At 48.0% G+C, this 13,131-nt stretch overlaps 1 protein-coding gene across 6 annotated transcripts in view; it reads right to left on the bottom strand.

Annotated features, from left to right (window-relative positions):
- CFAP61 (cilia and flagella associated protein 61) overlaps nucleotides 1–13,131 on the bottom strand; it is a 127,977-nt gene that overhangs the window by 113,075 nt on the left and 1,771 nt on the right. For 5 of the 6 annotated variants that reach the window (XM_081872598.1, XM_081872602.1, XM_081872601.1 and 2 more), the window contains exons 2-5: nucleotides 12,323–12,488; nucleotides 12,086–12,236; nucleotides 1,784–1,860; nucleotides 574–641 (exon numbers count right to left, since the gene is read on the bottom strand). In XM_081872598.1, the coding sequence (XP_081728724.1) occupies nucleotides 574–641; nucleotides 1,784–1,860; nucleotides 12,086–12,236; nucleotides 12,323–12,480 (454 nt within the window). In that variant the 5' untranslated portion in view covers nucleotides 12,481–12,488. Of the gene's footprint in view, nucleotides 1–573; nucleotides 642–1,783; nucleotides 1,861–12,085; nucleotides 12,237–12,322; nucleotides 12,489–13,017; nucleotides 13,039–13,131 lie in introns of those variants that run through there. The other variant, XM_081872600.1, reaches the window with a different exon arrangement.

Here is a 13,131-nt window from a genome sequence, read left to right as displayed (position 1 = left end):
AGGGAAATTCTCTTATTCCAAATAGGATTCCTTGCAAGAAAAGGGAAAAGTTGACAACTATGCATCTAAGGCACAGGAACATGGGTTTGCTGGCAAGCTTTCACATTACATCCAGGAGTGTTTTGGAGGAGCCCATATTACAGGACTTTTAGGGAAGTAAAATTGTAAAAATAAAAAACAATGCATAGCTGTGCACACTTATGCAGTTTGAAAGCCAACTGCAAGTTACTTGTTGATATGTATCATTTTATTTCATTTTTAAAGGATCCATTGATCCTCATATTTCTTTCCTCCACTCAGAAAAACCGGGGGGTGGTTTTATTTTTATTTTGACTAAATGAATAAAGTGGTTGGAAAAATATTAAGTAGTCCCCTCCCCACAGCTGACCATCCCTCCCATAGATGCTGTTCCTTGGGGGTGAGAAACATGTTTGGGAAAATAACTACATTATATGCAGTTTAGGCCTTAGATGATCTGGCAAAAAACCCCCACACCTCTGCTTGAAGCACAACTATTCAAGAGAAACCATGCCACCAGCTCCCTAAATGTTTTAGGACCTCAACATGTCTTACCTAAATCCTCCTCACATGGTACAAAGAGAAGTATGAAATGTAGCTCTGGGATAGTTTTAAAAACAGTCCTGAATGAAAAAGAGAATTATATATAGAAATAGTTTCTGTTTTAGCTTTGAAAAACATTCATTTTGCACTCAAATATTGGTTATTGTGTTTGAAATTTCTCTGTTAAATAAGATGGGCAATAAGATATAGTAAAACAGGAAGGCATTTTTACAAAAGGAGAAGCTGTACCACATCAAATGATGAAGAAATTCCAGAGACAAATTATTTTAAGGCCAGATGAGAGCTTGCAGAAAACCAAGCTGATCTCTGGCTGAAGCAAATAAATTAAGCTTAATCATTCAGGCGAAATCTGCAGGTTTCTTATTAAACTGAGGTATGAGCTATAGGAAGCATAAGAGGTATTATGTACCGTAATTCAGCCTTATCCTGATTTCAGGCCAAGGTTATCTAACTGGAGCAATGAGTTCTACCAAACACATTTTTAATATTCTATAGGAAACTGCCCCACAGCCTACTGAAAAAAGTGGTACTACTGTCACGATATCTGCTTCATCCTATTAAAGACTGAGTCAGTATTCTTGATATGGGATTGAAAGAATTAACTGCAAGATGTACTACATGATGAAGCACAGTAAACATTTATTTATTTTCATTCTAATAAATGTTTCCAAAGCTAACCTAACGCACGTTATTTTTCATAAAGAAGTCTGATTTTGTTCTCTATTTGGAGAATTCAGACTGTATTTTTCTTGTAATTTCTGTTCAATCTGCACAAATACTGGCTAGCTGAGCAGAAGACAAAATGAATCAAGTATCACATGATCAAGTACCACATACAAAATTCAACGTTAATTCTGTCTGTCTCTATGACACACGCACACAGCATGTGAATCAATACCTCAAAGTTTGTGCAAATACTTGGAACCAGTGGCTAATTCACACAGATCTTTTTGTCTGTCACTAGGAAGGTTGTTATGCTTGTGAGAACTAAAATAGATAATGTAGAAGTTATCTGTTTACCTAACCAAGACTCTCCTTGTGACAGTAAAACTTAAAAATAGAGACTGAAAACAGCATTGCCTACAATCCAGTGAATATTTGTACATACATGCTACCAGCTAAATGGGATTTAAGCACTTTAATTATTATTTAATTAAAACACCAACCAGGACCTCCACATTCGCTATATAAATCAACTTACGTCATAATTTCATGGCAACAGTCAACTGCATATCCATCTGTTGCCACAAAAAGATGCATAAATAGTGTATTTAAAGGCTGTGAATAAAAGATACAAACAATTCAGCACAACTTCCATTCAATTAAATAAATAAATTGCAAAATGGCAGCTTAGGCACTGATCTTGTAAAATATGTGTACAAAATGCTGCAACAAAATAGTCACATAATTAATAGCTACAGAATTAAGTCATTAAAAACATCTATTTAAAGCGCAATAGTATCAATTATGTTCATTAGCAGGGATAACAGTGCAATCCTATGAGTATCTACACAGAAGTAGGCCCATTGATTCCAAAGAACTTACTCTCAAGCAAGTGAATATAGGTTTGCAGATAAATAGCTTAAATTTACAGATAAATAGCTTAAATACAGATTCAATTTCCACAGGACTGCCAAAATAAACACAGAACTCCTGATAGAGATATCCCATGGCTGAAAAAGGTTGCTGACCCCTGCTGCTATTCAGCACTGAGGACAGCTCATACTCTAAAGAGATACTGGTTAAGCTATGGTTAAGGTGGAGCTAGACCTTTAAGGACTAATATACTATTTCCAGGGCTGTATTATTTTTTATATTCAAAGCAGTGGCAAACATTTTCAAGAGAGCAGCTTCAGGCAAAAGTTTAACCCTTCCCTTAGCCATTGGGTTACATTCTCCAAAGCTGGGATGAACTGATGCCTAAAAATGTCAACATGGGAGGCAAACACCTTCCCCAATGAGAGTTCCAAATGAGGAACTGCAAGTAATAAGGCCCTATCTCATACCACTATGCCATGGGTCATATCAAAAGGCAGGGCTTCCCTCACTGATCTCAAAAACTTGGTTTGGCAGCTATTGGCATAGGTGTCCCCCCTTTAAGTACTTGGGCCCCAAGCTTTTCAGGGCTTGTACATCAGCACCAATACCTTGAATTGGGCCCAAGAGCTCACAGATATTCATCTCCTTGACATCTGATGGGAGGATGTTCCACAGGGTGGGCACCACTACTAAGAAGGCCCTTTGCCTGTTTCCTTGTAACTTCACTTCTCATAGTGAGCTTGATCTCAGTGTCTGGGCTGAACAACTGGGGTGGAGACGCTACTTCAGGTTTACAGTGCCAAGGCCATTTAGGCCTTTAAAGGTCAGTACCAACAGCTTGAATTGGGCTCGGAAATGTACTGGGAGCCACTGTAAATAAACTGCCCAGGTCCAGGAACATATGGTGAACAAGCCAGAGCTGAGTTTAAGGCAGTCTTCACCACTAAACCACCTGGGTCTCTCTCTCGAGAACTTAGAATTCAGGAGTACCCTGAAGATATGCCCCTGAGCTTGCAGGGCAGCAGCTGAAGAAGGAGCAAAAAGGGTTTTCTCGTGTGTGTGTTTCTTTGTGGCTGATTAGCTGCTCTCCCTGTGCAAAGGTCAGAGGGGGCAGGGTTTCTGCTGAGGCAGGTGATTAGCTGTGGGAGGAGCTTATCAGAGCTTGCAGGGCAGCGGCGCGCGCAGTTTGATCCATCTTTTAGATTTAGGGGAGCTAGTCTCAAACGTTTGTTGGGGGAGACCTAGGTTTTTTTGGGGGGGAGTTATTTGTCCTGTCTGCACGCTTCTTATGATGGAGGACCGCTGTAGCCACCTCCAACAACACGTTCTCAAGATGGAGGGTGAGGAAACAGCTGCAGTCGCCTGCGGTTCCTGCGCAATGTTTGCCATCTTGCCAAAGGTTGCAGGCAGCTTTACCTGCAGCAATTGCATGTTGATTGCCCTCTTAGAAGACAAAGTCCAACAACTGGAGGAACGTGTAGCTACGCTCCAAAGAATTAGAGAGCTGGAGCTGTTCTTGGAAGCAACAGAGCACACCGTCTCCACCAAGGAGGAGACAGGGGACTCCCCTGAGAAGGAGGCTAGTTCACCAACACAGGAGCCAGATATATGGAGAAACGTAACTCAAAGAAGTAGGAGGCCCAGGGTTGTTTAGAATTACACAGTCGCTTTGAGGTCCTCTCCCCTAGCATGGAAGACGAAGAGCAGACTCCATTTGAGGATCTCTCCCTCATTACAGTCAATCAGGTATATGAAGATGAGCAGCAAAGTCAGTCCTCAGGGAATGTGCAGGCGACCTTGGAACGGACAGCTCACGGAAGAACCCCGACCAGACCTAAGAGGAGGCGTGTAGTGGTGATAGGGGATTCCCTACTGAGGGGAACAGAAGCAGTGATCTGTGGGCCTGACAAGATGTCTCGGGAAATGTGCTGTCTCCCCGGGGCTAAGATCCAAGATGTAACTGAACGACTGCAAGGAATCATAAAACCCACTGACAAATACCCCTTCCTCTTGGTTCATGTAGGAACCAATGACACTGCAAGCAATAGCCTCCAAATCAAAAGAGACTACGAGGCTCTGGGCAGGAAATTGAAGCAATTAAATGCACAAATTGTCATCTCATCTGTCCTCCCAAAAGGGACCTGTGGAATACCGGGTGAACCTTCAGGGTTGCGGGCAACCGGAGACGGAATGCCACAGGCAAGACCTGGTCCACGATGGGAAACGGGCCGGTGAAACATGCGTCCAGCTTCCACGAAGGTCGAGAGGGGTGGAGGTGGTGAGTGGAGAGCCATACCAGGTCACCAATGTGGAGTTCCGGCCCCACCTGGCGGTGGCAGTCAGCCTGGGCCTTGTACGCCTCTTTGGCCTGGCGCAGTTGCTCCATCAATAGCTGTTGTTGGGACTGGAGCTCTTGAAGCCACTCCGTCACTGCGGGGACCGCGGATGCCGGCAGCACATCCGGGAACAGCCGCAGATGATAACCGTAACTGGCCTGGAACGGGGTCTGCTGGGTGGATGCGTTCACCGCATTGTTGTAGGCGAACTCCGCCAATGCTAGGTGGTCAACCCAGTCATCCTGCTGGTAGCTGCAGTAACACCAGAGATACTGCTCCAGCACCGCATTTGCCCGTTCCGTCTGGCCATCGGTCTGTGGGTGGTAGGCTGATGATAGACAGACCTCTGTCCCAAGGGTCTGGTGCAATGCTCGCCAGAAATGGGATGTGAACTGGACGCCCCGATCGGATACCACACGCTGAGGTAGGCCATGCAGGCAGAAGACATGCTGAAGGTATAGCTGAGCCGTTTCCTTAGCTGAGGGTACGGATGGGCAGGGGGCAGGGGGCACAGTGCACCATCTTAGTGAAATGGTCGGAGAAAACTAGGAGGCAGATACAGCCACGAGATGGGGGTAAGTCCACTACAAAGTCCAGCAAAACCGTGTGCCAAGGATGTGGTGGGACTGGCAATGGCTGAAGTAGGCCGGGGGGTCGCCCGGTAGGGCCCTTGGCCCACCGGCAGACGTCACAACCAGCAACGTAGCGAGCCACATCAGCCTTCAGGCGGGGCCACCAAAACTCGCGGCTTACCAAATGGGTGGTCTGATACCGCCCAAAGTCTCCCGCTGCTGGGGCATCATGGGTCATCCGGAGAACCTCAGCCCACAGTGGTCCTGGCAGGATGTACAGGCGACTGTGGTGCAGCAGAAGACCCTGATGCAAGACCAGCCCCGGATACTGAGAGCATGACCCTTTGGCCAGTTCCCGGAGTCGTTCCTGGGCCCAAGTGTCGACCCGCTGCTGTTCCTGCACCCAAGCCTGCAGTGGCTCAGCCTCCTGAGTGGCCAGGAACGTAGCCGATGGTAGGATTGCTGTATTGCTTGCTGTACCGTGTCTGCGATGTCTTCAGGTTTCCGGGACAGGGCATCCGCCTTCTTGTATTGCTTGCTGTACCGTGTCTGCGATGTCTTCAGGTTTCCGGGACAGGGCATCCGCCTTCTGGTTTTGGGAGCTAGGAATATAGCGGATCCGGAACTGGAACCGGGAAAAGAACAACGCCCACCGGATCTGCCTTTGGTTCAGCTTGCGGGTGGTCTGGAGGTACTCCAGGTTCCGGTGGTCGGTTCTCACCTCCACCGGGTGTCGTGCCCCCTCAAGATGGTGGTGCCAGACCTCAAAGGCCACTTTGATGGCCAGTAGTTCCCGCTCCCACACAGTATAGTTATGCTCTGCCGGAAGGAGCTGGCGGGAATAGAAGGTGCAGGGTTAAGAGTAGCGCATCAGGCCCGTGCTGCTGAGACAAGACGGCACCAAGAGCCGTGCTGGACGCGTCGGTCTCTACCACAAAGGGTCGAGAGGGATCAGGATGTTGCAGGATCGGCGCTCTCTGGAAACAAGCTTTCAACCCCTGAAACGCCTCCTCTGCCTCCTTGTCCCAGGAAAATGGCGTCTTGGGGCACAGTAGCCGGGTTGAACGGGGTGGTACGATGAGCATAATCTGCAATGAAGGTCCGGTAATAGTTGGTGAACCCCAGGAATCGCTGTAGGTCCTTGCGGTTCCGAGGTGCCGCCCACTCCCGAACCTCTGCCACCTTCCCAGGATCCATCTGCACCCCATCTGGAGAGTCGGTGACCAAGGAAGTCCACTGACCGCTGATGGAACTCGCACTTGCTGAGCTTCGCATACAGGCGGTGCTCCTGCAAGTGCTGCAGCACGGTTCGGACATGACCCTCGTGGCGAGCCAGGTCACAGGAGAAAACCAAAATGTCATCCAAGTACACCACCACGTACTTGTCTAGCAAGTCCTGGAACACGTGGTTGATGTACCGTTGGAACACAGCGGGCGCGTTGCACAATCCGAAGGGCATAACCAGGTATTTGAACTGTCTACACACGGTCCCGAATGCTGTCTTCCTCTCATCCCTGGCTCGGATCCGAATTAAATTGTAGGCACCCCGGAGGTCTAGCTTGGTGAACACCTGCGCCCCTTGCACCCGCTCCAGCAACTCCGAGATAAGGGGCAAGGGGTACCGGTCTGGGATGGTCATTTTGTTCAGGGCCCGGTAATCATGGCAAAGGCGAAGCTCCCCACATTTCTTCTTAACAAAGAGCACTGGCGCAGCGGTGGGCAAGGTAGAAGGCCTAATGAACCCACGCTCCAGGTTCTTGCGCAAGACGTCCTGCAGAGCTTCGCGCTCTGGCTCCGTAAGAGAGTATAAGTGACTCACCGGCAGGGGCGCTCCGGGCTGGAGGTCTATTCCGGTCAAAAGACCGATGCGGCGGCAGCTGGTCTGCCCCCCGTTCCTCGAACACGTCTTGGTAGTCCCGGTACTCAGCGGGGAGCGTTACTGCAGCCTCCTCAGTGGGCGCGGCTGCTAGCATCTCGGACTGAGCATGGGGACATGGGTCTGGGAAGTGCACAGTCCAATTGACCCAGTCTATCGGAACATTGTGAGCCTCCAGCCAGTCCATCCCGAGCACCAGGGGGAACCGGGGCATGGAGGCGATGTCCAAAGTTGGCACCTCTCTGTGCTGCTGGAGACACAGGACCAAGGCAGTCATTGGCAGTCATCTTTGAAAATTCCTGGAGAACAGGCGAACTGGCAGTCATCTTTGAAAATTCCTGGAGAACAGGCGAAGTCCCGGCAGACTGGAGGAGGGCAAATGTTGTCCCTATTTTCAAAAAGGGGAAAAGAGAGGACCCAAATAATTACCGCCCAGTCAGTCTGACATCAATACCAGGGAAGATTCTGGAGCAGATCATTAAGCAAACAGTCTGTGAGCACCTAGAAAGGAATGCTGTGATCACCAATAGTCAGCATGGATTTCTGAAAAATAAGTCATGTCAGACTAACCTGATCTCGTTTTTTGACAGAATTACAAGCCTGGTAGATGAAGGGAACGCAGTGGATGTAGCCTACCTTGATTTCAGCAAGGCATTTGACAAGGTGCCCCATGATATTCTTGTAAAGAAGCTGGTAAAATGCGGTCTTAACTATGCTACCACTCAGTGGATTTGTAACTGGCTGACTGACCGAACCCAAAGGGTGCTCATCAATGGTTCCTCTTCATCCTGGAGAAGAGTGACTAGTGGGGTGCCACAGGGTTCTGTCTTGGGCCCCGTCTTATTCAACATCTTTATCAACGACTTGGATGATGGACTCAAGGGCATCCTGATCAAATTTGCAGATGACACCAAACTGGGAGGGGTGGCTAACACCCCAGAGGACAGGATCACACTTCAAAACGACCTTGACAGATTAGAGAACTGGGCCAAAACAAACAAGATGAATTTTAACAGGGAAAAATGTAAAGTATTGCACTTGGGCAAAAAAAATGAGAGGCACAAATACAAGATGGGTGACACCTGGCTTGAGAGCAGTACATGTGAAAAGGATCTAGGAGTCTTGGTTGACCACAAACTTGACATGAGCCAACAGTGTGACGCGGCAGCTAAAAAAGCCAATGCAATTCTGGGCTGCATCAATAGGAGTCTAGCATCTAGATCAAGGGAAGTAATAGTGCCACTGTATTCTGCTCTGGTCAGACCTCACCTGGAGTACTGTGTCCAGTTCTGGGCACCACAGTTCAAGAAGGACACTGACAAACTGGAACGGGTCCAGAGGAGGGCAACCAAAATGGTCAAAGGCCTGGAAACAATGCCTTATGAAGAACGGCTAAGGGAGCTGGGCATGTTTAGCCTGGAGAAGAGGAGGTTAAGGGGTGATATGATAGCCATGTTCAAATATATAAAAGGATGTCACATAGAGGAGGGAGAAAGGTTGTTTTCTGCTGCTCCAGAGAAGCGGACACGGAGCAATGGTTCCAAACTACAAGAAAGAAGATTCCACCTAAACATTAGGAAGAACTTCCTGACAGTAAGAGCTGTTCGACAGTGGAATTTGCTGCCAAGGAGTGTGGTGGAGTCTCCTTCTTTGGAGGTCTTCAAGCAGAGGCTTGACAACCATATGTCAGGAGTGCTCTGATGGTGTTTCCTGCTTGGCAGGGGGTTGGACTCGATGGGTCTTGTGGTCTATTCCAACTCTATGACTCTATGATTCTATGATTCTATGATTCTATGAAGGGCTGGGTCTCCCGAGTGACGGCACCCGAATGCAGGAGCCGTCCATCAATTGCCTCCACCTGTACTGGTTCTAGCTTGTTCTGAAGTGGCACCTGACGATGAGCGGCAAAGGCAGCGTCCATATAGGAGCGGGTTGCCCCCAAATCTACCAGAGCGTGGGTAAGAATCCAGGGCCCACCTGGAGGATAGAGACGCACTGGAACCATGAGATGTCGCAATTCCACTGTTGAGGGCCCCTCTTGCATGGTTTGGGTCCCCAGGTTGCCAGGCCCTTCGGCTACCGAGGTTGACGGTTTTCCTGCGGCTGGCATCTTCTCGGGACAGGATCAAGCGTAATGTCCACTCCCACCACAGTAAAGACACAGGTTCCCCTCCCGACGCCGTGTCTTCTCCAAGGGGGAGAGGTGAGGTCGCGCAGCCCCGAGCTGCGTTAGCTCGTCCGGCGACTCGGCTGTGGCCGTGGACCTGCTGGGAAGGACTGGAGCCAGAAGCCGGGAGTGCTGGCGGTCCCGGGCCTGGCGACGGTCCTCCAACCGATCGTCTATCTGCAGGCTCCACTGAATGAGGGCGTCCAGCGTGGTGGGACGATCCATCGTGGCCAACTGGTCCAGTATCTCGTCCGACAGTCCCTCAAGATACTGGTCCCGAAGTGCAGAGTCATTCCAAGACAAGTCTTGCGCCAACAGCCGAAATTCTGTGGCGTAGGCGGCGGCTGTGGACTTGTCCTGTCTCAACTGACGAATCGCCCGATTGGCTTGGCTCTCCTTCAGAGGGTTGCCAAATGCAGTCTCTAAGTGGTTACAAAACCCCACATAGTCTGTTAGCAAAGGAGAGTCTTGCCGGAGCAGTGGCAAAGCCCACTTGGCCGCCTGGTCCTTTAACAAACTGATCAAAAAGTGCACCTTGGTGCGGTCGTCAGGGAAGTTCCGGGCTCGCCCCTTAATATACAACTTGGCCTGGGCGAGGAACATGGGAAAGCTGGCCAGGGCCCCATCGAATTTCTCTGGCAAGGCCACTGGGTACTTGCCAGGAGCTGGGGCGTCAGCCCCAGAAGCTGGTAAGGCGTCCAACCGCTGAAGTGCCGTAACCACACCGCTTAGCTGCTGAACGGTGTGGGTCAAGGCCTGGTTCTCCTGGGCCAATGCCACCAGCGCAGCTGCCTGGTCAGCCATGGCCTCTGGCTCTTCCCGAACGCACCCCAACGAAGGGGGAGTGCGGGTGTGGTGGGAGCAAACTGTGCTGGTCCCAGGGGGAGGTTACCATGGGGCGAGGTCCAGGACCTGAGTCAAGGGTCGTCAGACAGTCCTCCATGGGCGAAGCAGGGTCCAAAGCGAGGAGCCGGGCAAGGACAGGAACTCTGGAGAAACAGGACTGGGTGCTGGCCGAAACAGCTCTTCAACGACGTTGCTCCCGCAACCTGGGACCGAGCTGACTGGCCTTTATCTTCTCTGAGGCCAGGGGCGGTCCCGGCCCCCAGGAGACCCACCTCTCCTGGCCTTAAGGCGAGCACTCCTCCTGGGAGAAACCAGTTCCCTCCGCCTCTCTGCCCTGAGCCTCTGCAGTTCAGGAGAGACTGGAGGGTTACTGGGCCCAGGGGGAGACTCACCTGCAGGCACTGAGTCCTCAACCACCTCCGGAGCCAGAGTGGATTCACCTGGTGCCTGCTCCTGAGGATCCGGCACAGGTGCAGGCACTTCAGAAACAAGGCCCTGCCCCAGTTCAGCTGGCCCTGGAGGCGGGGACTCCTGTGCAGGCTGGGATTCCTCCGGTTCAGCCTCTGAATCGGATTCCCAGGCCATCACAGGTGTGCTTTTGAACTGCTAGGTTGGCAGAAGCTGGGACAGAGCAAAGGGAGTTCACTCCGTCATGGGGATTCGAACCACCAACTTTCTAATCAGCAAGCCCAAGAGGCTCAGTGGTTTAGACCACAGCGCCACCCGCTTGCCTTATGATGGCTATATATAGAGTCAGTGAGAATATATGTTAGAAGACATGTATAAGCTTCTGACAGCAAAACTTGAGGGTGCACATGCTAGCTAGATAGCAGTTTCATGTGAAGAGTGTAACATCAATGTGTAAATTCAGCTCTGTTCAGAATTGTGGGGGCTTCCCCACAAATAGACAAAGAAAGCTGAGTGGAGATTATACAGGTGCTGCCTATTTTGGCTTTTTGTTGTTTTTCTCTTCTTATCCTATCCTATACACTGAGAGCCAGTGTGGTGTAGTGGTTAAGAGCGGTAGTCTTGTAATCTGGGGAACCGGGTTCGTGTCTCCGCTCCTCCACATGCAGCTGCTGGGTGACCTTGGGCCAGTCACACTTCTTTGAAGTCTCTCAGCCCCACCCACCTCACAGAGTGTTTGTTGTGGGGGAGGAAGGGAAAGGAGAATGTTAGCCGCTTTGAGACTCCTGAAGGGGAGTGAAAGGCGGGATATCAAATCCAAACTCTTCTTCTTCTTCTTCTTCTTCTTCCTCTCTACCAACACTTTGGGAAAATTAGCTGCTAAAGGAGATATAGAAAATGCATGAAGAAAAGTTACATTTGATAGTCTCTACTTTTTCTATTTACTTCAGGGAGTCTTCCAAATTATTTTACCATTTAGAACCCAGCATGCATAGAGGATGGTTTTGACATGATCAGTAGAATAGATAGACAGGATTTGAATTGGAGTGTAAAATAAGCCTCTTCTTAGATTCTATAGATCCCACACCTTTTGGTTTATGACCAAGAAAACGTTTATTTCCACTTATCTTCAAACTGTAGTACATCTTTCCAATGAAGAGTGTGGCTATTCTCAAATATATTCAAGGAGGTATTCCACAGGAAAGAGGCACTGAATCAATGAATTAAAGCAAAATAGCTTGGTTTGCACATAATACTAAGCCAAAATATGGCTTAGCATAAATGAGCAGTACAGGTACAGAGATCAAAAACCAGACTGCCTCACTCATCCCCTGTTCTGCTGCTGTTATGTGACACATATGTGACACATAGCATTATATGTGAATCTGGGCTTGTAGTTTATTTGGTGTTTACTACTTATGGTTTGCTTGGAACAAGACAAACCACAAGCTGAGATTCACACATAATGCTAAGCCAAATCATGGCTTAGCTCCACGTACTGTGGCAATAGCAGGAGCAGGAAAGGAGGGAAATGCCTGCATTTTCACTCTGTGGAGCAGCACACTTGCTCATTAATGCTTAGCAGTGGTTTGGCTTAGTGCCATGTACATTTCCACATTTACCTTCTTGAACAGGACAATTAAAATTACTGTGCTCAAGCGTGCACAGTATAAGCGGGCCTTGTCTATTCTTTGCAATGACCACACACAATATGTAAAACCTTTATCATTAACATTTTGAAGGGGAAAATGTTCCTTACCGTACACTTGTTTTGAACATAATTTTGTTCTAAGTACTGTTCCCAATTGGCTTGATCAACAACATCCCAATTGGGATAGTCCAGAAATACAGCATGAGCAACAGTTACATTCTTCTGATTAACTAAAGTCACTGCAAGATTGGCTTTTTCTCTGTAAAACAAACATTTAACTTTTGTTAATGAAACAACTAACAGGAAATTAGATGCACTATAAATGGTTGCAATGTTGCTACTTACAAAAGATAGATGACATTAATTCTGCCAAATAATCTTTCTGTATTGTATTTCATGTGTTGGACAATATTAGGAATATCATGGGATTCTGTTCTTCTAGCACTGAATATGACAGAAGATGGTGGGGTAGATGATGCTGTTGCAGGAGACAGTGAAGACATTGTGCATTCTGCAGCAAAAAAAAAAAAGAAAATATTTCCTATTCTTCAAATAAATGACTGACAGTAAAACATATCACTGAGAATCACAAAAATGAATTCATACAATTTAAACAAAAAATGATTTCAACAGCCAGATACTAGCCACATTTCCCTAAAAGTAGGTCAGATGTATTTGAATTAAACCTACACTTACAATGAAATAAACTCACTTAGAATTGTAGACTGACATTTATTTGGTTAGGATTGGGAAATTTGTGATTTATGCTTTATCTGAATAAATGTTACAGAATTTCTATAACTGCTCTGCTTTCACAAAACAGGTCTACAACACCACCACCAGAGTCTTTTTGTATTTGTCAGCTGTCGCACTTAAATAATGGGAGTTACCGTTTTGTACAGAGATTGACAGATCAGTCTAATTCTGTTTGGTTTCCCTTTTGCATGGTTTGCCCCTCATTCCCTTCCATCCCATTTCTGCATAAATGTGTGATAATAAAAAATCACACAAACCTCTGGATCCCCCCATCACCCACTTACATTTTCACAACGTAGTCTGCCATTTACATTTTTTATAATCCTGGTAATAGCTGCTTGGAGCAGCTAGGAAGCAAGGTTCTTGAGATAAGAGTGGAAAACAGAGCTACAAATGGT

Source organism: Podarcis erhardii (genome assembly GCF_964252035.2).
Source record: "Podarcis erhardii genome assembly, chromosome: 8".
Lineage (NCBI taxonomy): Eukaryota > Metazoa > Chordata > Lepidosauria > Squamata > Lacertidae > Podarcis > Podarcis erhardii.
The sequence above is the reverse complement of the archived record's forward strand: the minus strand, read 5'-3'. Positions and strand labels throughout refer to the sequence as shown.